Source organism: Gallus gallus, chromosome 15 (assembly GCF_016699485.2).
Source record: "Gallus gallus isolate bGalGal1 chromosome 15, bGalGal1.mat.broiler.GRCg7b, whole genome shotgun sequence".
In the NCBI taxonomy this organism is placed as follows: Eukaryota; Metazoa; Chordata; class Aves; order Galliformes; family Phasianidae; genus Gallus; species Gallus gallus.
In genome coordinates, this window is record NC_052546.1 from 5,024,462 (window position 1) to 5,051,391 (window position 26,930).

At 38.7% G+C, this 26,930-nt stretch overlaps 1 protein-coding gene across 2 annotated transcripts in view; it reads left to right on the plus strand.

Annotated features, from left to right (window-relative positions):
• SBNO1 (strawberry notch homolog 1) overlaps nt 1-23,004 on the plus strand; it is a 29,179-nt gene extending 6,175 nt beyond the window's left edge. Inside the window, exons 3-33 of one of the 2 annotated variants that reach the window (XM_015275336.4) lie at nt 185-289; nt 1,012-1,321; nt 2,805-2,849; nt 3,225-3,325; nt 4,407-4,503; nt 5,611-5,771; nt 6,740-6,873; nt 7,019-7,109; nt 8,013-8,174; nt 8,688-8,823; nt 8,901-9,006; nt 10,227-10,380; nt 11,933-12,115; nt 12,319-12,416; nt 12,951-13,102; nt 13,658-13,855; nt 14,159-14,329; nt 14,425-14,594; nt 15,598-15,729; nt 16,885-17,020; nt 17,419-17,531; nt 17,632-17,703; nt 18,186-18,285; nt 18,778-18,852; nt 19,122-19,268; nt 19,345-19,439; nt 19,666-19,758; nt 20,208-20,345; nt 21,027-21,103; nt 21,233-21,426; nt 21,583-23,004. In XM_015275336.4, the coding sequence (XP_015130822.1) occupies nt 185-289; nt 1,012-1,321; nt 2,805-2,849; nt 3,225-3,325; nt 4,407-4,503; nt 5,611-5,771; nt 6,740-6,873; nt 7,019-7,109; nt 8,013-8,174; nt 8,688-8,823; nt 8,901-9,006; nt 10,227-10,380; nt 11,933-12,115; nt 12,319-12,416; nt 12,951-13,102; nt 13,658-13,855; nt 14,159-14,329; nt 14,425-14,594; nt 15,598-15,729; nt 16,885-17,020; nt 17,419-17,531; nt 17,632-17,703; nt 18,186-18,285; nt 18,778-18,852; nt 19,122-19,268; nt 19,345-19,439; nt 19,666-19,758; nt 20,208-20,345; nt 21,027-21,103; nt 21,233-21,426; nt 21,583-21,725 (4,089 nt within the window). In that variant the 3' untranslated portion in view covers nt 21,726-23,004. The remainder of the gene's footprint in view (nt 1-184; nt 290-1,011; nt 1,322-2,804; nt 2,850-3,224; nt 3,326-4,406; nt 4,504-5,610; nt 5,772-6,739; nt 6,874-7,018; nt 7,110-8,012; nt 8,175-8,687; nt 8,824-8,900; nt 9,007-10,226; nt 10,381-11,932; nt 12,116-12,318; nt 12,417-12,950; nt 13,103-13,657; nt 13,856-14,158; nt 14,330-14,424; nt 14,595-15,597; nt 15,730-16,884; nt 17,021-17,418; nt 17,532-17,631; nt 17,704-18,185; nt 18,286-18,777; nt 18,853-19,121; nt 19,269-19,344; nt 19,440-19,665; nt 19,759-20,207; nt 20,346-21,026; nt 21,104-21,232; nt 21,427-21,582) is intronic. The other variant, NM_001031469.3, reaches the window with a different exon arrangement.
• The last annotated feature ends 3,926 nt before the right edge of the window (nt 23,005-26,930 follow it).

A 26,930-nucleotide genomic window follows, 5' to 3' on the forward strand; every position in this document is an offset into this window, starting at 1 on the left:
GCTCAATGTTTGAAGGGGAATCAACTGCTCTAATCTCTATTTTCAATGCAGCTCTTGTTAATGGGGAATTCCTTAACTGTGCTCATTAACTTGTATTTTGTGGGTAGATATTTAGGCTGAAGTTTTCATAATACTCATTTGCTGATAGGAGTGCCTACTGATGCTTCCTTTCATTCCTCTGCAGTCAGTGCCACTTAGTGCATTAGATCTAGGGTTGGAAACTGAGGCCCCAGCTGCTGTGAAACAAGAACCAGAGACTGTATCAACTCCAGCCTTATTAAATGTTCGGGTAAGAACGTTAAATATATATATAAAACTTCATGAAGGGTAACAAAAAAGATGGGGTGATAAAAATGCCATTATCTCAGTACTATGTGTTGAGCCTGAAAGCTAAAATGCCTGAGTTGTTAACTTTCTTGCTGTCTGAGGAGGACAAGCAGCGTACTGAAAAACATTTTGGGGTGTCTGTTGTGCCTTTTACTTCCCCTGCATGTGTATTCTGGGAATGGGGAGGTTGTGTAAACTTGATCCCTGAACTATGTATTGCCTTTTATAACTGCAGGTAATTCTCAGCACCACAGTTGTGGTGGTTGCAGCTGAACTGAGAATATAAAGGGCAGATCTGTGGTGAGGTGGCTGTAGTTCAGTGTGCCTGGAAAGCTGCACAAATCTTAGAAGTAATTCAAGCTGCTCACTCCAACAGTTGCAGAGCTCGTTTAAATGGTGTACACTCTCTTCTGAGTTTCTGTACCTGTAGTAGTAATTTTTTCTGCCTAGATGAATAGACCTGCATTTTCTTTGCTTTCCTTTAAATTGAAAAAATGCAAAAACTTGAACACTTACCAATACAGTACTGTACTTAAAGGCACTTTTTGCTCAGGCTGTTGTAGCACAGAACAGTTCTTACAAAGAGTTCTCAGAACACCGGTGACTCCTGGGCTCTAGTTGAAAGGCTCGCGGTCTGTTTTTTTCACGGTCATCTAAAATCTCCTTGGTTCTCTGTTTTGGTAGCAACCACCGTCCACCACAACCTTTGTGCTGAATCAAATAAATCAGCTTCCAACGTTGGGGACTACAATAGTGATGACAAAAACAACACCAGTTACAACTACGAGGCAGACTATTACTGTAGCAAAAATCATTCAGACCAGCACAACTACTCGACCCTCGGTTGCAGCACCAGCAGTACGGAATGCCTTGACCACTGCACCTTCAAAGGACCAGATCCAGCTGAAAGATCTGCTGAAGAATAATAGTCTTAATGAACTAATGAAATTGAAGCCACCTCCTAATATTGCGCAACCAGTAGCAACAGCAGCGAGTGAGTGTTCTTTTTTCATAACAAGATTTCAGATAAATGGTGAAACGTGAAGATACTTGCAGACCTATTCTCATTCATTTTTAGAGTATCAAAATAAAATGAAGTGTCCAGAAAACCTTGTAAATGCTATTCGAACTCTATTATTGATAGAATTCAGGGTGAAAGTAACGGAAGATATCAGGCTTAGAAAAATCAAGCCTGTAGTTTACCATAAGGAATGAGGAAAATGACATTTTAGAGTGCAGCTGGCATATTGGTAAAATTAATTCATGAACTTCTCTGAAGTTGATAATTTAGCTATCTTGAGCCTGCATGAGTTCTTGTTTTAAATTCTTGCTGTGGAACTATGGCAGAAGAGTACATTTTGTCTTATGAAAGAGATTTATACTATTTGCTGTTACTCTTATTACAGAGTGTTTCTCTAAAATATCTTCTAAGAAAGGAAAGTCTTTATCCCTGTATATTTCACAGGAAGCATCAAACCTGTTGTGTATAAAAGCTTGATGTGCTAAAAACCTGCTGCTTGCTTTTCATGTAACTGCTTTTAAGATGTTGCTGATTTGATAACTGTTGATAGTCTTGTGTGTTATTTCTAATCTGTGGATGGCATACATGGTCATCTTAAATGCAGAAAACTACATGTATTCTTAAATTGCAATTTGATGTTAGACTTGCATGAAACCGATATGATTTTTTTCAAGTTATTCTGATTTTAATAAGAGATGAGATTACACTACTTGAATTTGCTTGAAAAGATCTCGCTGCTTTTTCTGAGAGGTACACAGGCTTCTTACTGTATCCTCATCTCTGAAATAAGGTTTACTGCTTTTTTTATAGCAGAGTTGGAAGTAACATGTTCTTTCACAGGAGAAGGAGAAATGCTTTATAGGATTTCTGATGTAGCCCTCTGCTAAATGAAAGCTCCAAGAAGAATTTAAGTAATTATTAAGGCCCAGTAGGTGTTGCAGCAGCACAGCTATAAGAACAGGAAACAGTTCAGTATGTTTCTTTGTTAAGTGAAAAGGAAACATGCAATGTCTAGAACTGCATTTCTAATCCTGTTTGTGTGCTTGTGTTTCAGGATACTTTTTCGTGGTTACTCAAATAAAAATAGACAAATACCTTTAGGAAATTCAGTGGCAGAGAATTGTGTGGAAGGAAATGCAGTCTCCTCATGTAGTCCAGGCAACTGAAGTTCTGGACTGAAAACATGAACATAAATTATGCAGCCTCTTTAAGGCAAACACTTTATTTGTGCAATTGTCTTAGTTGTTTTCTAGGATCATTTGCACTAAACACATACACTGACTTATCAACCTAATGAAAGCTTGACAGCTCCTTTAAATGTTTTATGCCTACCAAGCCCTGTTGCTGGTTGCTCCCAAATGTGGGTGAGGACAGGCAAGATAACAGGATCCTTCAAGATGGAGACTTTCTGTAAACTCTGAACAATTGAGACCAAAGTTGATTTTCTTTTTTTCAGAAATAATTGTAGTTCCACCTAAGGTGGTAAATGCCACCAGACCAGGTAAGTTCATTTCTGTTGAAACATTGGACTTTCTGGTTTGTTGTTAAACTCCAAAGATTCACAGTGTGGAGTACTTCTGAATATTATGCCTACATTTGGTGAAGGTCTTTTTTTTATTTTGACACTAATACACACCTGTCAGATGTGGTATTGCATGGGAAGTTTCTTTAAGTAGCAGTAGGATTTAACTCCTTGTGTGCTCAGGGGCATTTTTAGTTCTGACAAAAACATTACTTGTATTTTGAAGCATCTGTTTCCTACTGGACAGTAGCATCCTTCTCTATTAATGAGTGAGAGGAGAGGTTTTGCAATCTGACTCAAAACATTTGGAGGGTATTTTGGTTGAACACAGCTGTTTCTGTTCTTTTTTGGTAGCTGATCTAAGCAATGGTGCGGTGAAGAAGGAGGCTTCCACAAAAGAGGTAGCAAGAATATGGATAAACGATGTCAAAATGAGAAGTTTTTCACCTACTATGGTAAGTAGTACAAAGAGTTAATTCGCCAAATGAGTGTGTATTTTATTGGCCACAGCCAAGTGTGACTAGTTCTGGTGGTTACTCATACATGCCTTTTGTGCGGTAGAACTGTACTGAGTGCATCTGTTGCTTCAAAAGGTTAGTTTCTCTGCTAGATGAGTACTAGATTGGATGACTAAAGCTAACAGCTGCGTAGAGCTGACAACTTGTGTGCTAAATGATAGCTTCAAGTAACTGCTTTGAACAAGCAGGCAAGAGTGTGTTCTGGTTAAAGTTGATAAACTGGGTTGCTCTGTTTTAAGACATTTTGATTTAAAATATCCCCATTTGTGTAACTAGCAATGGGGAAGCCAGAAGACTCCAGCATGGCTGATGATTTGGGTGGCTTGATTGAGGATAGGAAACTGAATACCATTCAGTGTTCACAAATTCTAGCTTAAATATTCAGATGCTGTGAACTCTTGAGTTTCAGCATCTTCACTGGTAGCTAGAATCAGGCTGCTTTGCGATAACAGCTCTCAGTAACTGGCCTGCAGAAGGTTGTTAGGTGAATTTTGTAATATTAAGTATTAGAGTAATAATTGCAAAGGACTTTGAATTGTGGTTCAGAATGTACTTTAGAGTTTTCATAGATTGAGACGACAGTAAAAACAGAATTCAAATTTTGGGAATGTTGAATCTAACAGTGATAACTGTTGTAACTGCTCCCTGGAGTTGTGAAATTGTGTAATCTATAAGAAGGGTGATGTTATGGGAGTACTGGGAAGTTAGATTTTTGACCATTAACTGTTGTTTGTTAAAGGCAGTTCTACGCTCAAAGTTTAACTTCTTTAAAATGCTGTAAGAACAATTGTTCTCTCTGTAAAAGAGAGGAAGCTCCCTCACATTGTCTAGGTTTGCTAGAGCCTAAGAAATGCAGATTTCCTTTCATAGTTTACCTGGCAGCTCACTGGTTTGTCTAGTTTATATGATGGGAAAACATTTAAGTGCAACTTTATGTCGGTTGCATTTCTCAGTTCAATTTCCAGGACGCAGTTAAATATCACATTAATACTCTAATGCAGGTATTTCTCTATTCTAGAAAGTTCCAGCTGTTAAAGAGGAGGAGGAACCTGAGGAAGAAGACGAGGAAGAAATGGGCCATGCAGAAACTTATGCAGAGTATATGCCAATAAAATGTATGACCTACATCTTGGCTGTATCAAAAAGCTGAACCATTGAAAGCTATAATGTAACAACTATGGCAGAGTAACTAGCATATGCTCAAATTCCCATAGGATTTTTACTGGATTGAATAAAAAAAAGACTATAATTTAGGGTGTTTTTTTCCTTTAGGTATTTTTTTTACATAGCACTCAGTTTTGAAAGTACACTATTGTTTTTTAATAGGAAGAGAATTCTTTCACAAGTGCCGTTAAACCAAAATGTTTTGATTTGTTTTTTAACCTGTGTTAAGCTTTCTTCTTCAGCAGAGAAAATTACCTTGTAAAAAGGATTAAGTGTTCACTGCTACACTTACAAATTCATTTTGAGTCTTTAGGAGTGAAGTTTACCCTAAGCATTTTCTGCCTATGTTGTTCCTTGCTTATTTTCCAGAACTGACTTTTTTCTTCAAAAAGGAGATATCTTTTACAGCTGTTAATTGCTGTTTCCTCCTTTTTTTTCCTATTTATTGTCATTAGTGATAAAAAGGTGTGATCTTACTTCCTAATTATTTTGAACTGCTGTAAAAGCAAAACAAAAGGAAAACGTTGCACGGTGTTTGTAGTTAAATGTTTTTAGTCACAAATTAGATCTGTCAGTACTTAAACTATGTCTGTTCTAAATTTTTTTTCTCCTTTCAAACTACTTATAAACAGCACTATATAAATAGAAGAATGTTGCTTTTGTGATTCTGGCATCTTGAGTCTGCCTCTCTTGGGTGGGAGAGACAAGGTTCAGGGCAGTTTCTCTCATATCAAATACATATCTGGTTTTGATTTTTTTTTTTATGAAATGAACTTTTATCTATTTTCATTTTTAAAAAGTAGGGTAAGATGGTGAGAGAAGAAACAAAGTTAAGAATGGCTGTTATTATATAAACTCGGATTTATGTATTGCTTTGCATGTGGAAGTTTAACTCTCAATTTTGAGTAAGCAATTAAATGTGTCTATCAAGTTAACCTTTGTTGTGAACAACTGCAGTTTATTTTAGTAAATATAATAACCTGTGCTGCAGCAACAAAGCTGTTTATTATGTTCTCATCTTTTCCTCTTTCCCTTCTTCCCGTTACCTTCCCAACCAGTAAAAATTGGTCTACGTCATCCTGACCCAGTAGTGGAAACCAGTTCGTTGTCCAGTGTAACACCTCCTGATGTGTGGTACCAGACATCGATATCAGAAGAGACCATTGATAATGGCTGGTTGTCAGCTTTGCAGCTTGAAGCAATCACTTATGCAGCCCAGGTATGTTGGATAGATACAGCTTAAAAACTAACATGGAATTCAGGAAGATAGCTGTCTGACAAGTGCAGCTATGTCAGTTTTATGGTGAGAAGATAATAGAAGCTCAGAGCTTTAAGATGCATTAAAAGGTGGCAGGTGGGCTTCACTGCAGATGAATGTGAGGTAACGCACCTAGGAAAACACTGTCTAATCAACTTCCACAAAGCAGATCTCAAACTGTCTTAAAATTAACAAAAAGACATTTTAGTTATTTATTACTGTGAAATAACTTAATGGGCTGCAGCAGCCCTAATTAAGAAAGCCAGTGATGTTTGATATCACTGGGAAAGGTATTGAGAAGAAGACTGGATATTATTTTGCTACTAAATTAAAATCTTAGTAGACCCACATGATTATGTTGTGTATGCAGCTCTCTGCATGTCAGGAAAGAAGTGAAGGTTAGTGGACATAGGAAGATCATAGGGATAAGTTTCCTCTTAAAGAGTCTTAATGCTGGGATTCCTCAGGCTGGTGAGGAGAAAAATAAAGGGGGATTCAGCCAAGGTTTGCATAGTCGAGAAGACAGTGGAATTGTTCTTCAGATCTCACAGAAGTGGCAGAAATGGGAGCTAGGTGAAACTGATAGGAGAATGCTTCTTTCCACAGTGGCAGTGATCATCTTCGTCTTGTTGCTGCAAAAGGCTGTGGAGAGTTTTAAAATAATAAATATAAATCTGTTAGTGGCTGCTACATGCATATCCAACTATTCCAGATGCTAAGGGAAGGAGGTGGGGATCAGGACCACATTAAAGCAGCCAAGTTTATATACTATCCCTAATAGAAACATCTCTTGATGTTGTCAGGGACTGTTAGGCTGGGTGGATGGCTGTTCTCATCCAGTAGGATGTTTCTCACATTTGCTTGTTTATGACAATTTACAGTGATACATTCTGGAGAGTGAATACAAGTTCTTGTTCTTTGTCCTACAGCAACATGAAACATTCCTTCCCAATGGAGACAGAGCTGGATTCTTGATAGGTGATGGTGCTGGCGTAGGAAAAGGAAGGACCATAGCTGGGATAATCTATGAAAATTACTTGTTAGGCAGGAAAAGAGCGGTCTGGTAAGTGTATACGAATTTCTTAGAGCAGACACTATAGTGTCTGGAGTACTTAAATTCATGTAACCTGTCTTCTGAGAAACAGTTTGCCAATTGGTCTTTAAACTTCTACCGTAACTTACAGTAAATGCTTTTTTTATATTTTCAGGTTTAGCGTGTCAAATGATCTGAAATACGATGCTGAAAGAGATTTGAGAGATATTGGAGCAAAAAACATTTTGGTTCATTCACTAAACAAGGTGTGGAAACTTTTTTCTATGTACAGTTGAGGCAAAACTTTAGGTACGCCTGTGTGACAAGTTGTGTGTGTTAACTGTTGCAAGAACGTACTAATTTTATTAAAATTACCACCTAGGTCTTGTTTGACAGGCCACCTTCTTACAAAGATCCGTGCAGTACTTCAAGTTAATCGTGTAAATAGGCCCCTTGTAGGATAAAGTCTTAGCATGTGATATTTTTAAGCATTGTTCTTCCTACCTTTACTTATGCTGGTAGGAGAATATTTTCTAGTAGTTGAGATCATCCTTAAATCTTCTAGACTTCAGCACTTTTTTTTACTCCCCAGTGTGCATTTCATGCGTAGTACACTCTGTATGACTGAATAATAGAATTTCTCAGTAATGTATTAAAATAGCAGTAGAATGTAAAGTTATTTTCTATGCTGTCTGCTTAAGATTAGCTACTTAGATTAAAATGTGAAATGTGGTTACTATTTGAGATCACTGAACTTAAAATTCCTTTCAAGTTAGTATTCTTGCTTTGTGAAGGCTTAGTTTCTAAAAATGCAGTAAAGCTTCTGGAAATTGTCATTTACAGTAGTGGCCATGAATACATTAAATAGCTGTAAGGAATGCGTTTGAACCACAAAAAAAGTTAATTGTATTTTAAGGAAGCCATGTAGTTGAAGAACGTGGATGTTAATCTTTGAGGCCTCAAATCTAGTCTTCAAGTGCATGTTTAAGCAGAATGCTGTATAACCTCTTAACAAAATTTCCCTTAGGCAGACGTACTCTAAGCATGAGTAGGAGCCTGGGAGTTCGAAGTATACTAATGTTAAGGTTAAGATCACCAGCATGCCTTAGTGATAAGGTAGATGGATCTGAGAAGGAATCTTTTAAATAACTTATCAATCTCTATTGCAGTTCAAGTATGGGAAAATTTCTTCTAAACATAATGGAAGTGTGAAGAAGGGGGTCATTTTTGCCACATACTCTTCTCTTATTGGTGAAAGTCAGTCTGGTGGTAAATACAAGACCAGATTAAAGCAGCTTCTTCACTGGTGCGGTGAAGATTTTGATGGAGTTGTATCCTTTATTTGGAGTTGATTGTAACCAAACTATTGCTTAAGTGTACATCCTTAAAGACAGTCCTGAAATTTTATTTGCTGGTGCTTCTAGGTATTGCTCTTTCATTGTGACAATAATGAATTTGTGTGCTTTGACAATAGACTCGCATAGTAGATCTATCACTATTATATTACTATGATGCAGCTGTTGTACCAGAGATTAACTTTTTCAACAGAATAGGTAGAATAGTACTTAAGTTTGCACTGTGCATCTTTCCAGGATATTAAGTTTAATCTAGGAGCGTTTCTGACATTTTAATGAGTTCAGTTCTGAAAAGCATGTGTAATTGTCTTATTAAATACCAGTGAAATGGTTTTTTCCTGAGTTTTAATTGTAAAATGTGACTAGTGTCTTAAACTTGAAAATTTGCTGTTGTAACCTACCTCTAATTGGTAGTTTTTCTTGTTTTCTCCTTTTAATGCTCCATTCAAAACAACAACAACAAAAAGCTTTTCCTTAATCTTGGTTCAGATAGTATTTGATGAGTGTCATAAAGCCAAGAATCTCTGTCCTGTTGGTTCATCAAAACCAACAAAAACAGGTCTGGCTGTATTGGAACTTCAAAATAAACTTCCAAAAGCTCGGGTTGTTTATGCCAGTGCCACAGGTATGTACTATCTGGTTTGCATTAAATGTCTCTGTATGCTTTCACTGGTACTGTTACAAATTATGTTGTTCTCCTAGGTGCGTCTGAGCCAAGAAATATGGCATATATGAACCGTCTTGGAATATGGGGTGAAGGGACTCCATTTAGAGAATTCAGTGATTTCATTCAGGCTGTTGAAAGAAGGTAATATTTTGAAAAGCTATAGCGAGAACACGTTTGTCATTGAATGTGCTTTCCAGTTCCTTTGTTGTCACTCATGTAATCCTCTACAAACTCATCCTGTCACACTAAGGACTTTCTGCCTTTGGCTTCTAAATCCAGCAAAAATGCAACTGATGTGGTGAACAATGGACGGTTTCCCCTTGCTGAAAATTGAGACTTCAGAAACTGGTTAAGAAAGTAGACCTCCTAAAAATGTGGTTGGCATGGAGGAGAGAATGTTTTACTACTGATTATTAAAACAGTGTGTACTGAGTATGCACAGTATAGTCAGTCTCACTGTATGCGATCATCCTCCAATGTTTAAGTGTTCAGCTTAGGCAAGGACTAGTCTTGTCCTTTTGCTTTCTGGCATAAGAAACCAGACAAATTGTGTATGCTGTTGAAAGGTACGACGTATTTCACAACTTCTTAAAAATAAGTAAATAAACATGAGAGAGGTTGGGCAATAATGCTACTACTGTATTCTTTGTTAGGTGAACACTTTAATATTTTCTGTTTCTGCCTCCTTGACGAGGGTTTTGAACACTTCAGAATGTTAGAGTAGGGTTTTGTGTGCATCTTCTCACATACCATCTACATGATGCATGGTTTTTCTAGACTGTGCAAATGTAGTGTCCATTTTTATAAGAGTAAGTATCAAATGAGCATTAAAGAAATTACTGGTCCAAGCTTGTGAATAGGTGAGTTTTGCAGTTGACTTCTGTGCTCCCAAGGAGGTATTGCTAAAGGTGTGTTGCTGTTAAAGAGAACTTTATTATTTTCCTACCAGCATAAATCTCAGTAACTTAATATGGTTTTGTATGTATTTTAAATCCTTTCTCGTGTGTATAAAACTGCAATACAATATTTTGTTACATATTTGGACCAACCTTGTTATCCACTTACAATTTAGTATTTGATATCTCCTAATGCATGGGGGGGAAAGTAACTGAATGTTTATACTTACTGGAGTACATATCGTACTCAAGAGCTAGGGATTTCATTTTATGTGAAGGACAAACTTCATGACCCTCTAATTAGTACTGTTTAGTGAAACACACCTATTGACTTTTTGCAAACATTCCTCCACATCTGTAGCTGTGCTGTTTATTTCTGAAGCACTAGAGTGTTTTTGGTTTTTTTAACAAATCATTGCTCTTAAAAGTGGACTTCTAATGTGGACTTAATTTGTTTTATTTTAGAGGGGTTGGTGCCATGGAGATAGTTGCTATGGATATGAAACTGAGAGGAATGTACATAGCAAGACAGTTGAGCTTTTCAGGTGTAACCTTCAAAATTGATGAAGTTCTGCTCTCACAGGAATACGTTAAAATGTACAATAAATCTGTGAAACTGGTAAGAATGACTTCTTAAACTTGCTTCGTGTCTTGACTTCTGAGTTCTAAGCTACTTGAATTAAATTTTAATGCTCCTGAAATAAAATGTAGTGCTGTTGAAATACAGGAATGACATCTGCTTGTCTCATCTTACTGTTAAGATTTCTCCATTTAAGACTTTAGCAGAAGCTGCTAGTTCTTGTTTGGAGTCTTAAAGCTGTAGTTTTGGGTGCATCTTCCAATATCACCACAGTATCACTATGGTACTAGGGGAAAATTAATCAGAATAACAGAATATCCTGAGTTGGAAAGGACATGTGAGCATCACAGAATCACAGGGATTGGAAGGGAACTCAAGAGATCAAGTCCAACCCCCTGTTAAAGCAGGTTCCCTATGATAGGTCACACAAGTAGGTGTCCAGATGGGTCTTTAACACTTCACAGTCTCCCTGGGCAGCCTGTTCCAGTGCTCTGTCACCCTTACTGTAAAGACATTCTTCCATATGTTTGTATGAAACTTCATGTGTTCAGGTTTTAGACCATTGTTCCTTGTCCTATCACTGCACACCACCAAGAAGAGCCTGGCCTCAACTGATTTACCTCCCACCCCCCTTTAGATCTGTATAAACATTTATCAGGTCCTCCCTTAGTGGTCTTTTTCCTCAGGCTGAACAGACCCAGGCTACTCAGCCTTTCCTTATAAGTGAGATGCTCCAAGCTATTTATCATTTTTTTTTAGTCAAGTCCAGTTCCTAACTCTACACAGGTCTACCTGTGAGTTAAGCCATGTATCTGAGAGCATTGTCAAAATGTTTCTTGAACACAGACAGGCTTAAGACTATGATAGCCTCCCTGAGGTGTTTGTTCCACTGTTTTGCCATCATCTCATTGAAGAGCTTTTTCCTAAGGTGAAGCCTGAACTTCCTGACACAACTTAATTATCCCTTGGACATAGATTAAAACGAACAGGGCCTTTACCTGCTGAACAAGTGCTTATGCATGACTCAGTATTCATGTTGCATAGCTACAGTAATTAATTTTAATCTTTGACAGGTATGACATGAACTTCAAAACAGCATTTTACTTCACGAGGGTTGTTCAGAAGTCATTAGATTCATATCCAGGGCTTGCTTATTTGCATGTAGGAGTCTTACTTTAACATTCTTGTCTTAGGCAAGTTTTAAAGGTTATAACAAAACATTGCAGAAGTGAAAGTGCAGTGGTTTTCTCTTTTGGATCTCATTTATACTTAATTATAGACAGTTCTCTTTGCTTTCTTAGCCTGAAAGTATTAATGTAGAAACTAGGTAATTAGAAAATGCTATGTATTAGCATTGGCAGTAGTGTAAATATACCTACTTTTCATTATGAGAGTAATTACGTTTTGAATTTACGAAGCCATAACTATTTTCTTTTTTTTGAGTTCTGTTTGATGTATGAGGAGTTTCCTTGACTTGCAGTGCCATAGTATTGTAACTTTAAACTTAGCTTGCCATTATTTGGATATTGAAGAGCATAGCAATGTAGCCTTGAAATGTGAAATGTAAAGCAATTAACACTCTCTTCTTCAGTGGGTCAGTGCTAGAGAGAGGTTTCAACAAGCAGCAGATCTTATCGATGCAGAACAACGAATGAAGAAATCCATGTGGGGTCAGTTTTGGTCTGCTCATCAGAGGTTTTTCAAGTACCTTTGCATAGCATCTAAAGTGAAGAGAGTGGTGCAGCTCGCTCGGGAAGAAATCAAGAATGGGAAAGTAAGTTGATTAAAACTTACATTTAAATATTTTTGTAAAATGTAAAGCTACTGATTTTCTTGTTTATAAGAAATACTTCCAAATGTGTGGTAGCTGCGTGCTTTTGTGCGTTCTGCTATTGAAGCTGTTCAGTGAGCAGAAAATGGGGCAAAAGTCAACATAGTCATCTTGGTAACGGCACCCTGTATTCATTTGTCCTTTAGTGTGTTGTTATTGGCCTGCAGTCAACAGGAGAAGCAAGGACATTAGAAGCTTTGGAGGAAGGTGGTGGTGAATTGAATGACTTCGTTTCTACAGCAAAGTAAGATTGGGTCAGAATTGTGGTTTAAAAAACTAACCAGAATATAACATAATGTGTGTAGTAAAAGCTGTGTGTATGCAAGATCTTGACAGTATTGCTGTAGTGAGCTGTTCGTTAGTTCCTAGTTCTGCCAACACCATGCTAAATGGTGTTTCATGTGGAACTGCTGGTGCTGTTCTACTCCAAGTGGAAGGGAGAGTAGACTTGTGAAGTACATGCTATGGTTACACAGTCTTTTATCAGATGAGCAGATTTAAGTTTAAGTGTCAGATTAAATTATTTAAGCAGCAAGAAAATGTCAGTGGAAATAACACTATATACCAAAATCAAATTTAACAGGTTAAAGTATCATATCACTACTTTTTTAGAGGGTGACAGTGTGATATGGGTGATAATTATACAGGGTGCTTCTGTAATAGCATTCACAAGCAATAAATTGTTCATAGAAGTCATGCAAGCTACTGAAATGTTACTTAGAGGTTGTTACTTCAAATGAACACAGATCTGACTGAAGATTTTTTTTTCCTTAAACAGAGGAGTATTCCAGTCTCTTATTGAAAAGCACTTTCCAGCTCCTGACAGGAAGAAGCTGTTTAGCTTGTTGGGAATTGACTTGACTGCTCAAAGCAACAACAATTCACCCAGAGACAGCCCTTGCAAGGAGAACAAAATAAAGAAACGGAAAGGTAATACTGCTTTTTACACTAATACCGTAATGAGAATAGTGGTTTTAGAGCTACTGAGAAGTGTACTTTAGGGAAAAAATATGGGGATGTAAGTATCAGTAGCAGTTGTCACGAAAGATTGTACTACCAGTAGTTTTAAAACAACTACTGAAGAAACAGTGTTATAATTTTATAAATTTTAGTTACCACTTTGCTCACAATCTGGGCTGATCTAGTATAGAGTTGCATTCCAAGGTAACTCGCACATCAGATCACTTGATGAGGTAAAGAAAATAATTTCTTCCTCTTTCTTGTGGCTAAAAAAAAGTCTGGTACCCTTTCTGGTGATACTTCTACCAGAAAACTATTGATTATAGAAGTGCTGGGGGAGAGATCCTACTGAAAAACTTTGAGCTTCTAGAAGTAGAACTGTTTCAGTATTTTTTTTCTAGTTTATAAGTAGTGGTGGGGGGCGGAGGGGGGGCGGGGGGGGGGGAAGCAAACCTTAAAAATAGATTACATGTCCTGAACTAACTTTTTCTTTCTGTCCTTCGATGATGGTGGTGATGGAATTAGGTGAAGAAGTAAGCAGAGAAGCCAAAAAGGCTCGTAAGACAGGTGGCCTTGCAGGTAGCAGCTCTGATGAGAGTGAAAGTGAGTCTGATGCTTCAGACAATGAAGAAAGTGACAATGAGAGCTCCAGGTTTCTCAGTTCTGGAGATGATGATGACTTCAACCCATTCAGAGATGAATCCAGTGAGGATGATGAAGATGGTAAGGTGGTTTTAGTACTTTGTCAAGCAAGTAACTGTTCTTTGGGAAAGTGAGCATGTAAAGTCTGTCTTCAGCATTTCATTGAGCTAAAGTGACTTAATGATAAGTGTGTAGTTTAATTCAGAGATGAGAATGTTGACTCAGATGAAAGTGTTGACTCGTATCTCTTTATGCAGATTCTACACACTAAATTGCAGACTTTATACATCCCCTTTTGTAAAGAGAACGTTGTTTTTTTCAAGGAAAAGAAGGATTTTTGGTAAATGTTTGTTAATATTTTGAAAATATTTCCTTTAATCCTAGATCCCTGGTTAATTAGGAAAGAGCATAAAAAAGTTAAAGAGAAGAAAAAGAAGAAAAGTATAGATCCTGATTCTATTCAAAGTGCCTTATTAGCTTCTGGTCTTGGCTCAAAACGACCTAGCTGTTTTACTTCCACTGTTGGCACCACCACTTCTAGTACAAATGCATCAGGTAAGAATAAACTTATTGGGGTTGATTTGCTCTTTTTTCTTTTTTTTTGCAAATAAGCAGTGAAATTCTAAGTTGTAAATACTTCTGTATTTCAGCAAACAGTAACACAAACAGCAGCTTTGTAACAAGTCAAGATGCTGTTGAAAGGGCCCAACAAATGAAGAAAGAACTGCTTGATAAACTGGAAAAGCTGGCTGAAGATCTCCCACCAAATACACTGGATGAGCTTATAGATGAACTGGGTGGTCCTGAAAATGTTGCAGAGGTAGGCTGATGTTCACAATCAGAGAAATTTGACGTTTTTTCTGCTACAGCTGTAAACTGCTGTCATTCTTCAAGATTACAACCGAAGTATCTGTTCATTAGCTTTTTGGCATTAATCTCATGAGATACTCCAGCTATTTTTTGCTGAATGCCTTTGAATAAAGGAGAAACTTGATGATGGTATTGGAGTATAGAGAAGGGCTCTGAATAAACAGGTTATTTCTAAGACTGGTGGTGGTTTCTTACCAAGCAAGTTCCAATATCAGTTCCTGTTAGTATAGTAGTCATACATTGTTTGCTCTTAACCCTTGTCAGTTTGAAGCTTGGGCACTAGAAATGTAGCAGCTTTAGCTCATGTTCCTAGGCAATAAACATTAAGAGCACAATAGGTGCATTTGTGAAAAGCCTGATCATATGTTTTCTCTCAAAAATTGGAGGAAAATCTTCTCTCAGCTACCTGTCTCTATCAAGCAGAAATATCATGGTGATTTAAAAGGCACTTTTAAAATCGTGAAGTCTCAGTGACCATTTTAGTTTATTTTCTTAGTACTCTTGAAGTCCTCTGGAGTTCTAAATGTTTGTCTCCAGCTTCTGTTTTCAAGAATGATATAGTAAACTCTTATGAGTTGACAGTTTTCTTTCTTCTAACAGGCAGCAGCCTCTTCATCTCAATACATAACTTCAGGAGTAGTCTACAGAATTATTTGATGACTAATATAAATCCCTTGTGGACAGTAGTATAATACTGCATCTCTACAGAAATATGATTGTGTTGTACTTTGTTTCCCTGAGCCACCTCTGAGTGAGTGGTCCATATGTCAGTTAATGACACTGACTAAAATATAATCCACGTTCTCTTAGTAGATTTCTGAATTGATGTATTTTAAGATGGGTATATGAATAAGTAACAGCATTGCTGTTACTTTGGTCATGTTGGTAGCATTGGTCATGTTGTAGTTTTGGTATTGCCATAATGAGCTTCTGTTCACTTTTTATTTTCAAAGATGACAGGCCGCAAAGGGAGAGTAGTGAGCAACGATGATGGCAGCATATCTTACGAGTCAAGATCTGAACTTGATGTGCCTGTTGAAATTCTGAACATCACAGAAAAGCAGAGGTTCATGGATGGAGATAAGGTAGCTCATAAATACAATTTAGAAGAACTTGCCAGATGAGTCAGCCACATAGAGCCACAACTTGTCTGTGTTAGTTACCTCACAGTGATTTTTAAGTACTGTGAGTACTAGCTAGAAAGCATTCTGGGCTGTATGTTCTGTTCTTCAAACCACTATGTTGAGTAGTCCCATCAAGTGTGTGGTACAGCATTCTCCACAGACCAGGCCCGTGTCTCTTAAGAAGTTAGCACCCTTAAGCTAGTGTTGTGAAACTGCGTATATTTAAGCAAGCAAGCTCTTCATGTCTTCCAGATTCCTTTATCTGGATTACTGTATACTTCTGCTACCAAGAGAAAACAGAGTTGAGAAAGGGGAAAAAGCACAGGCTGGCTTGGTGTGGCAAGGGAGAAAAACTTTCAGTAAGAGGTTAGAATGAAAGGATAGAGGCTGTTTACCTTAACCTGCATTGAGAGGTAAAGCTGAGAAGAGTGACAGTTTTCAGCCTCTGTCTTGCACTCTGAAATGAAATAAAGACTGGAATAATCATAGTATTTGAGCTAATAAAATAAGGACAGGATAAATTGACGATGACCAGTTCATTTGAGTGTTCTACCACAAGAGGGCAAATGAAATAAACATAGCTGTTGTGTGGTCTGTTACTGCATTCAGGGAGAACTATTTATGTTCCTGTAAGTGACTTCCACACAGTCCAAACATTTACATCCTTTCAAGGTAAATGGAAATAGCAGAATAGCCATATGCACTGCCTTTTATGGTATTAGTCCCAACTTTTTGTTATTTCTTGTGTTGCTGTCAGAACACGTCTCCCTCTGTTCCCTTCCTTTTCTTTGTGACGTACAGGCCAATGTTGGGGAAACATGCCCTTTGGAATGGCAAGGCTGCAACACGCTATCCTTCATTTGCATGGAAAGGTTGCCAAAAAATAAAGTGCAGAAACACTTATTTCAACAAACTAACTATAGAAAACCTTGCTAGCGCTGACAGAGAACCATACTTTTCCTCACCTTCTCTTCTTGAAATATTAAGAACAAATGACAATTGTTTCTAACGTGTCTGGAATAGTATCCAAAATTAAATTTCCTGTAGAAACTGAAGAAACTGAACCTTGATATTGGATTTTTTTTTTTTTGCTAAATATTTTTTCTCAATTGAAAGAACATTGCCATAATCTCGGAGGCTGCCAGCTCTGGTATCTCACTGCAAGCAGACCGTAGAGCTAAGAACCAGAGGCGGAGAGTTCACATGACTCTGGAGTTGCCATGGAGTGCAGACAGAGCAATACAGCAGTTTGGTAAATAACTTCTTTGTATCTTTTCCTCTTAGCCAATTCAGTAATGCTGAGTAAACTTGTTGCTCGTTCCTGTGAAGTTTGAAGCAGCCTTTTAAGGATCCTTCCAGTCTCCTTTACCTGTGGCAGAATTACTTTTATGTACAGTCATAGCTAATAGTCTCAGAAGCTTTGATAGAACCCTAGTGAACAAGTTTATACAGCGACTCAGCTTTGTATGTATCAAGTCTCTTCATGAAGTTACCCCAGCTCTAGTTTTGTGTACTGTTGGCTGGATTACAGCAAAAACTACTTTTCAGCAGGATTAAGTTATGGCTATTTTCTTTATGCAATTCATAGTTTATTAGAAATGGTAATTGAAGAATTTATTTTAACATATGTTCTTGTATTTAACTATCCAGGAAGAACTCACAGATCCAACCAAGTGACTGCTCCGGAGTACGTGTTCCTAATTTCTGAGTTGGCTGGAGAGCAGAGATTTGCATCTATCGTTGCAAAAAGACTGGAAAGCTTGGTAAGATTGTTTCAAGAAACGTGGTCCTTCATTTGAGGAAAATACAACTTAGATTATTGTTTCTTTAATTCGTTCTAATCACAAAGATGTGTCTTAACAGGGAGCCCTTACCCACGGTGACAGACGGGCTACAGAAACTCGAGACCTGAGCAGATTCAATTTTGATAATAAGGTAACAGTTCTGTTTTGTTTGAAAAGCTCATCTGCTCATTCTGCAAATGATATGTTGAGGGAGGACCTCTTCTGTCTCCTGTTATGTATTTTACTTTAACTGCAGTAGTTTCTGATGGGAGGGTGCCTTCTTTTCAAGACAGCCAGAGAGAATCTTAATTCTATTTGTAGAACTGCATGAAGCACAAATGTGTGCAAATTACCTCTCTGCATTTGCTCATATCTCGCGTATTAAGTAAATGACGTGTGTCCTTGCAATTACCATTAAAAAAAAATTAATTTGGCAGTTTTAATTAGCAATTAACATTGGGTTGGTCACGTAGTATAATTTATAACTGAGATGCTATTAAGCAGTTCCCCTCAGTATTGTTAAGCAGCAGAGGAATGTTTTGTTGTAAATCAAACATACTTGTTTGCCCCTTGTGTGCTTGGAGCTGAGACACAAGCACTCAATCACAGAGCAACTTTCTTTCTCTTATGTAGTATGGCAGGAATGCTTTAGAGATTGTTATGAAATCCATTGTGAATTTAGACAGCCCGATGGTCTCACCACCTCCTGATTTTCCTGGAGACTTCTTCAAAGGTAATTGTAATCTGCTGGATGTAGTTGCTTGTCTGTTCTCATTCTCCAGTATGCAGAACATGCTAGTAACGCTAGAGCTAGAAAATACTGCTGTTTGAACTGAACAGCTGGCCCAGATAGGTTCTCATTGGATGTTATTTTTATGTACTCTGCTGAATGTTGAAGTTCAAATAAGAAAGGAGATACGTGAGCCCACTCAGTACAAGGCTTGTTGTTCTGTACCAGTTTGGCCAAAGTATTATGCATAGCTCTTTTACAAGAGAATAGTAAATTGCTGTATTTTGTTCTCTCATGGGTTCATGTGTAGTGCCCATTAGTAGTTTTCCCTGCCTGTGTTTCCTGTTGTGCTTATCAGTGTATTTAAGTAGCAATTGCAAGTGATGTATTTGAGGTTGTCAGTTAAAATCAGATCTTGAAACAGGTTGATAAGCTGTTATGTCATTGGTGTATTTTTAGGTGGCAAAGTGACTGTGATCTTTTTCTTTTTCCTAGATGTTCGTCAAGGATTGATTGGTGTAGGGCTGATAAATGTAGAAGACAGATCTGGAATTCTAACGCTTGATAAAGGTATTTATGCTTTCAGTGTATCTATAAAATGTCACCAGAAGTTATTTGTCCACTCATATTATGATAGTGGGTTCCTAACAGCAAAACCAAACTTGTAACTATCTAAAAAAAAAAAACCCACTTATTCAAAGACCTTGAATGTTTTCCTCATTTCTGAAAGAATGGATATAAGTAGTCCTTTTCAGATGCTGTGAACACTGCTGGAAAGATTGCTGTCATAAAGCTTAATCTTTTGACCTGATGTATTTCTTTTTCTTTTTTTTCTTCAGATTATAACAACATAGGAAAATTTCTGAATAGAATTCTTGGTATGGAAGTACATCAGCAGAATGCTTTATTCCAGTACTTCTCTGATACATTAAATGCAGTTATTCAAAATGCAAAAAAGAATGGAAGATACGATATGGGCATCTTAGGTGAGTTACTCAATATCTCACTGTTCTTATGCTTAGGAAAAGAAAGGAGGAGTAACTCTGTTCTTTCCTCTTTAAGATTTGGGCTCTGGGGATGAGAAAGTAAGGAAAGCAGATGTTAAGAAGTTTCTAACTCCTGGATATTCTACCTCGGGACATGTAGAACTATACACAGTAAGTTAATTTTTTTCCCCATTTGTATGATTGAATAAGATTTGCTTGCCTCTAAGTTCTTAAAACACTTCAAATGTGCTAAGCTTCCACTGAGTGGAGGAGGAGGGGGAAGGAAGTCCCATGCCTTTCGCTTGGTATTTATTAGGTTTTCTGGTTCTTCAGTTTCACATATCAATAATTGTTCTAAAGCCTTTCATTTCAAATACCTGTGTTTGTTTTCTTTTAGATCAGTGTGGAGAGAGGGATGTCTTGGGATGAAGCAACTAAGATCTGGGCAGAGCAGACAGGTCCAGATGATGGCTTCTATTTATCGCTACAGGTAAGGTTCTTGGCTCTTGCCTATGAGTGTGTTCTGCAAGGTTTGTGTTGGAGCTAACCAAATAAGCTGTCATCTCTGAAAAATAATGTTTGAATCAACCACTGTTCAGTTTTGAGAAATGTTCAGTCTTCAAGATTAATGTTGATTTTTATTTCCAGTTCTAAGTATGAAGCACTCACTTTTAATTGCTCTTGGATATCTGCTTATAGGCTGTGAGCCTAATTGAATAACTCTTATTTAAACCTGTATGAAAAAAAATGCTCTCTCTGAGGTGAATGTAAGTTTGGTATGGATTGCTGTCTTCTAAAGGCATCCTTATAAATGGTTTTATTATTGCATGTGTGCATGGACTTGGGTTCTGCAAAAATGCAGTAGGAAATCATTTGAGGTAGGTGCTGTCAGCATGTTGACACTTACAAAGTTCTTGGGTTTTGTTTGTCTTTTTCCAGATAAGAAATAACAAGAAAACAGCTATTCTAGTGAAAGAAGTGAATCCTAAAAAGAAGCTTTTTTTGGTATACAGACCAAATACTGGGAAACAACTCAAACTAGAAACATGCGCAGACCTGAAAAAGAAATATAAGAAGGTAATCATTAAATGATGCTAGTTTGAACTGGGGGGAAGAAATGCAAGTATTCTTTGTTTGAATGTAACTGTCAAATCAGGTATGGATCACTTTTTCTGTAGCATGGCATGTTCTGGGACTTGGCAAGTATATGTTTGCTTTCTGTATTGCCGTATCCTAAGCTTTCTGAGTATGAGCTGTGTTGTGGTGGTATGAGTAGTTTCTCAGGGCTAGGAAGGAGAAGACTTACCTTCCTGCTGATACACCTCACGTAGCTCTTAATGTGCAGTGTATTCTGAGACACGATTCCTAAACTTCAGCTGCTTGCTGTTAATGTTCTTTTAAATACTGCCATGAATGATTTTGTTTAGAGGCTGGTATGATACCTAACTTCATTTAAAAGCAACTTCATAGTGTTGATCTTTTTCAGTTTTTAAGGAAATCATTTCCAGTTAATTACTGGGCAGCTGAGATTCCATTGTTCTTCCTGAGGTTTTGCTATGTTAAGTGTTTTGTTATTCCTTGGAGACTGCACTTTGACTAAATACCTTTGGAATTACAGATAACTTACCTTCTTCCACCATCAGGATGTTGTTACTCCCTGTTTTCACATAGTAATGAGCAAATTGGTTTTGTTATCTGCAAATCTCAATGTCTTCTACTTGATAATCTTTAACATTCCATTCTGAATTACTTTACCAGGTACCTTCTGAAGATGCTCTGCCACACTGGTTAGAGCAGTACAACTCTTCTGCAGACACCTGCACACATGCTTACTGGTTAGTATTTGCATGCACAGAGATGCTTTTTTCATCTTGAATTATTTACCTGAACTGGATTATCACTGCTGTTACAACTGAGCTTTTCTTTGTGGAACTTAAAGGTGTTTTTTTTCCTCTCTCCTCTAGGAGAGGCAATTGTAAGAAGGCAGGCTTGGGATTAGTTTGTGAAGTGGGACTCCGCTGTCGAACTTACTATGTCTTGTGTGGTTCAGTATTGAGCGTCTGGACAAAAGTGGAAGGCGTTCTAGCCTCTGTGAGTGGTACCAATGTGAAAATGCAAATAGTTCGTCTAAGAACTGAAGACGGGCAGAGGATCGTAGGTAAGTGGCTTGTCTGCTCCTTTATTTCCATTCTGAGGAGGAAGGGAGTCGTAAGAAACTCTCTGTTAAGAGTTGTTTAGGAGGCTTTCAGCCTGAAGTTTTAATGAGCAACAACTTGTGTGTAAGCTCGTGAAACTGATGTCTTGCTGTTTTCAGGCTTGATCATTCCTGCAAATTGCGTGTCGCCCCTTGTCAACCTCCTGTCAACATCAGACCAGTCTCAACAGCTTGCAGTACAACAGCAGCAGATATGGCAGCAGCACCACCCACAAAGCATCACCAACTTCAACAACGCGTAAGAGGACAAAGTACAGGTGTTGACTTTGGTGTTTGAGGAAAAGGCTGTAAAAGCATATCACTTGCATAAAAATCAGGGACAGATTCCAAAGAAATATAACTTTTTCAGTTCAGTTGTGTGCTCTCAAATACTTTGGGAATAAAGAGATCTAGAAAGGTTGGTAGAACTGAAAGCCAGCAGTTGTTTATGGTGGTGCATCTGTCTTTCCTTATGCTCTCTGTAGTGCTTCCTGTTTGCTCTTTCTTTTGGCCTTTTAAGCTACAAACCACAATTTGTTTGGAAATGCTTGAAAGTCCCCAAGCAGGCTTTATTTTTATCTTGTCATACAGTGCTCAGGGTTTAACGCAGTGCATCAATGCCATTGCTGTGGGAGATATCCTCGAATGCATGTATTGAGTATATATATAGAAAATATATATTGAGGTTTTTCTCTTCAATTTATAAGTTTATAAAAGCATGAAACCCAGAGGTTGCACATCATGCATTCAGGTTCCTTCCCAGTTTCTGTTTGACAGTGCATGTCTTTGGAAACGGGCATGGACAGGATAAACACGCAAGACAGGAATTCAGAGAGAAACACAATCTTAGTTGTACAGCATTGGTTATTATTGCATTTTTATAGTGTTTATACCCAGGTGTTGCATTTTTTCTGGTTCTCTCCTGGGGGTTATATATTTGAGTCTGCAACATGTTCTTTTTGTGATAAAAACATCTTAAATTAAAATTAGTTCATTTTTAATGTATTAATGGTATTCCTAATGTGTACTGCAAAGAAGGCTGGATGCCTGTTTTCCTTAAATTGAAGCATTTCCTTAATCCGAGGTGGTTATGGAAACTTAAGTGCAAATTCACTTCCATCTCGCATACAATCTTATATTTTTTACTTCATTAATGTAATTTAATTTGTCACTTGTAAGATGAAACCTTACTTGAGCTGTAAATTAGAGAATGGGAAACACTTAAGGGTTCCGCTGTATGTGCTGTTTCTGTTACCCAGTAACTTGAATACTGTTTAATATGTTGTAAGACATTGTAGAGTTTATCTGGAGCTGTTTAAAAGAAATTGTAATGTACAAATGTGAATAGTCACTTATCTATAATATGGGTAAGTTTTGTTTTGCCTATAATAGTAGATGTTTATAAGAAAGTGAAGGACAATGTTTGTCATTTCTTGCTTGCACAGGTTGCACTATTGAAAAATTGAGATTGTATAAACCTGTCCAAAAAAACTACAAGATAATGATCTTGTAGATGTCAAATAAAAGTTATTGTACTAACAAGAAGTGGAGTCTTGTTTAGACAGTCGCTGTGTTCCAAAAACCTAACAGGGCTGTACAGTTGGAATGTGACAGGACTTGGCATGTTCTGGCCTGCTTTAACCAGGCTTCTGCCTCGCGCTGTTTCCTTCTTGCCTCGTTATTTAAATGTTGATGCAAATTTTAATTACTGGTCTCCTGACTGAGCAGCAGTCCATCGTAGCGTGTCACTTCTGTAAGTGTGCAGTGGGGCCAGGAATGCCGTAACTGCAGGCTGAAGTGAGCCCCCTCAAATGGATGGTTTTGCTCGGGGCTCCATTAGCAGTGCTGGTGCTGATGTTGTGGTGCACTAATGGCGCATGAGTGCGGGGAGGGGAAGGCTGTCAGCTTGCTTTCCTCAAATCTGCTGTCTGAAATGGTCAGGGGGTGTTTCTCCTGCACGTGCTTGTGACAGGCTGAACATACAGATCCAAAGTAAGTCGGAATGCAGCCTATGGCTGTAGCACGTGCTGCTTTGGTTAGCTGTGTGTGTAGTGCAGGTGGTGGGTGTGCCTTGGGCTGGTATTTTCTCATCCTCCAGTGGTAAAGAGAAGCTTGCCTGAATGCTTTGGTGTCAGTAGGAGCTGATTATGCATTGGAAGACTAGACCACAGACAGGGAGTGGGGGAGGATGTTCGTGTTATGTACCCACAGCTCCATGTTTGGCATCCATTCCAGGAAAAGTAGTAGGATTTTTAAGAAGTATGTTGACAGATTACTATTGCAACAGCTAGTGAACCAAATTGCTAGGAACAGCAAGCTGTGTGTGCGGACTTCACTCAGTGTAGAAACTTGAATCCTTTCAGATGGTGAAACAATAATTCTGTCTTAATCCCCAGTAAAATGGAGTGGTAGATGCCCAGGGTGTCCCTGCTCCAGGACAGGGCTGTATTACATCTTTAAAGGTCCCCTGCAACCCAAACAACACAGTTCTATAAAAGGGCGGTTCTTGTAACTAGGGGTTATTTAAATACACTTCAGCTCCTAAGTGCTCTTCTCCGCCTACTGCGTTAGCTTTGGTGGTTGAGTTGAGCTGATGCTAAATGGATATTATCTGTATTGACAACTAAACACTTTATTTCAGGATTTTAACACGTTCTGTTCATCCGTATCATCTTAAATCTCCCGTAGCTGTGTTCCCCAGAGTAAAAATAAAGCAGTAATTTGTTTCCCCCCACTCGCTGCCCTCTGCCTGTTCTCTCCTGCTTGCCATCAGTTCATCGGTGCTGTCACTGAGTTATGAATGCGTTGGCATCCACAGCTCCAGAGCATGGTAACATCTCAGAGGCCATCATCCAAGATGGAAAGTTAGTCTTCAAGCTGCAGAACTGCTCTCCAGGTGGTTGGGGCTGGTTTGTGAGGGCTTTTTAATTGTTTTTTACTTGGTAGCAGTTTGTTCCTTGTGTTAGGTGCTGTTAAAGCTTGGGCAGAAAAGGACTCTAAATACCAATATAGGTGGGAGGAGGACAGCGAGGAGATCATGTCCTGCAGTGCTGCCCTTAAGGAAAACATTCTCAAAGGGGGGAAGAAAGAGATTATTGTTTTATCGTATAAGCTCTATGGTTAAAGTTGTATCTCTGTTGCTTATAGAACACAGATCTGCTTCACAAAAAGTGCTATCTGAAGAGGTCTGTTGACTGGAGGAGAGCCATCCAGCTGCAACGAGCAATACATTCTGTGGTCAGTATGAGGTTAACAGTAAGAGTGGAGAAAAAAGCTTTGTGTCATGTACCAGCAGCAGTAGCGTATGGTTCTGTGTCAGAATCTCATGGTAAAGACTGGCAGTTGGTAGAAGTAATAAAGCTGTGCAACCACAGAACGCGGAGTGCAGATGAGCCATGGGAAACCTCCAGGGCTGACACTCCTGACAGCCGAGCGTGGCGTCGGCCCCGTTTGCTGCTCAGGGTGTGTGCCCTGCTGAGAGAGACGGCTTCTTTGGGCAGAGAAACAAAGGAGGGAGTAAGAAACTGGGAATGTGGGTGTCTCAGCCATAATGGCAGCAGCTGAGGGCAAATTACCACTGAAATCTGCTGCTGAATTGACAGATAAGGTAAAACCTAGTGAGAACGTGGTCAGATTTGCTTCTATTTCTTAATTAGACCAAAATCATGTTTGAGTGGGTGGGGTTTGAGGCCATAAGATTTGAGAAGGATGTGCTGGGAGCGTGCACTGAAAGCAGTGTGTCTGGAGCATGGGGGCAGTTGGCTTAACCCTTACACAAATGCATGTAGGTTTAAAGGAAGCACCTTGAAAAAAGTCCCGTGGTGCTGCAGGACTTAAACCAACATGTTGCATTTTACCCCCTGAGATCCAGCTTTGGCCGGAGCTTCTGAACGTCGTCATTCTTAGGGCATAACTCCACAGGGCATCTGCGGGGGAGCAGTTCTCCTACATTTGATTGGCACCGTTAAGGATAAAGAGGCACTTCTGCTGGCGTTTCTCTACACCACTCCACACCTCTAAAAGTCCAATGTGACAGAATGCAAAGGTGCGTAAAGTTCAAGATAACCGTGTATGGGTTTTTGTATTGCTTATCCTAAAGTCAGACGTATGCCAACCTCAAAGACTTCGCCCTGCGGCGCAGTACTGTGCAGACTGTTCTCCACTGAGCAGACAGTACCTGAGTGTGCCAACCATTCTCACACAAAGCAGCAGAACTTTGAGTGCTCAGCAATAGGGCAGTGTTTAGAAAGGCTTACATTCGTGTGAATGAACTGTAGAACGTGATGAATTCTGTACTGAGGTTTGCTTTGCTTGTTTGTTAGTTTACTTTTGGTAAAAGATGTGAAATAAATGGAGCTGACTGCCGCTTTGGGATTTCTGCCCTCTAATCTTCTGTTGCAGAACTTTATCCACGTGGGCTGTTGATGGTGGAATGCCTTTCAGCGATACTTCTGCATACGTTGAACGTATTAATTGTTGCTCAATCTTAGGATCCTTCAGATGAGTAGAAGTGTTGCAATAAGCCAAACGTCCTTAAATGATAAAGGGCGTTTATGGGTTAATTACACTGCCTCTCTCACTAGTAGAGGTAGAGAGGTTCACTGCAGTCTTTGAATGTTAACTGCAGTAACCTTAAAAAAACAGGAGGAGAGTTTACAAAAGCTGTATCAAGATCAGAAAGTATCACCTTCTTTATATTCTGTGCACAGCATAGAATTATCTTTCCTATGTCCAAAGAGGTGGTTTGGGATAAAGAGGCTCACCTAAACCTATTTTTGTTTATCGTTTTATTTATTCTTTTTCTACAAATCTGGAAAAGTGATGATGCCAGGCTGTCAGCAATAGAGATGTCCAAACCTCAGATTGTAACTCTTCATGTTAAGAAAGTGGTAGACTTGAGTGTGTAAGTAAGGGAGAAGTGTCCTATGAGTGTTTTTGTGGTATTCTCAAAATATGTTTAATTACACCTTATAAGGCCAGAGAGCTGGTGAGCTGAGGGCATCTACCCTCGAAAGCCCAGGTGTGGTGCATTTGTTCCTTCCTTGAGGCCCTGTTACACATTTATAAGCTGAGAGAATTGACTGTGCCTGCTAAATTTACAATGAATTGAGGGGCAAGAAGCATAGATCTATATAGAAGCTTAGCCATATCTATATATCAGCTTAACCAGAGTGGCTAAGTCATAAAGCAGGGTGCAAGTGATTTAATTACCCCCTGGGAAAGGAAGTCCTGGCCTTCTCTCTAGGCAGCAGCAGCAGGATGGTAGACAAGACTTCAGGGCCTGTGCGCTGGACTGCTGCCTCAGCCACGCTGTGCGGGATCCCTGTCTGGTCCCCCAGCAGATCCTCTGCCTGCACTACTTAAGTTACAGGTGACACTATCTCCTGTGATGAGTGTCTGCCAGGGTTGTAAATCCCTCACATTCAGGATTGCCCTTCCTGCTCTGTGTGCACATGGAGCCCAGCAGG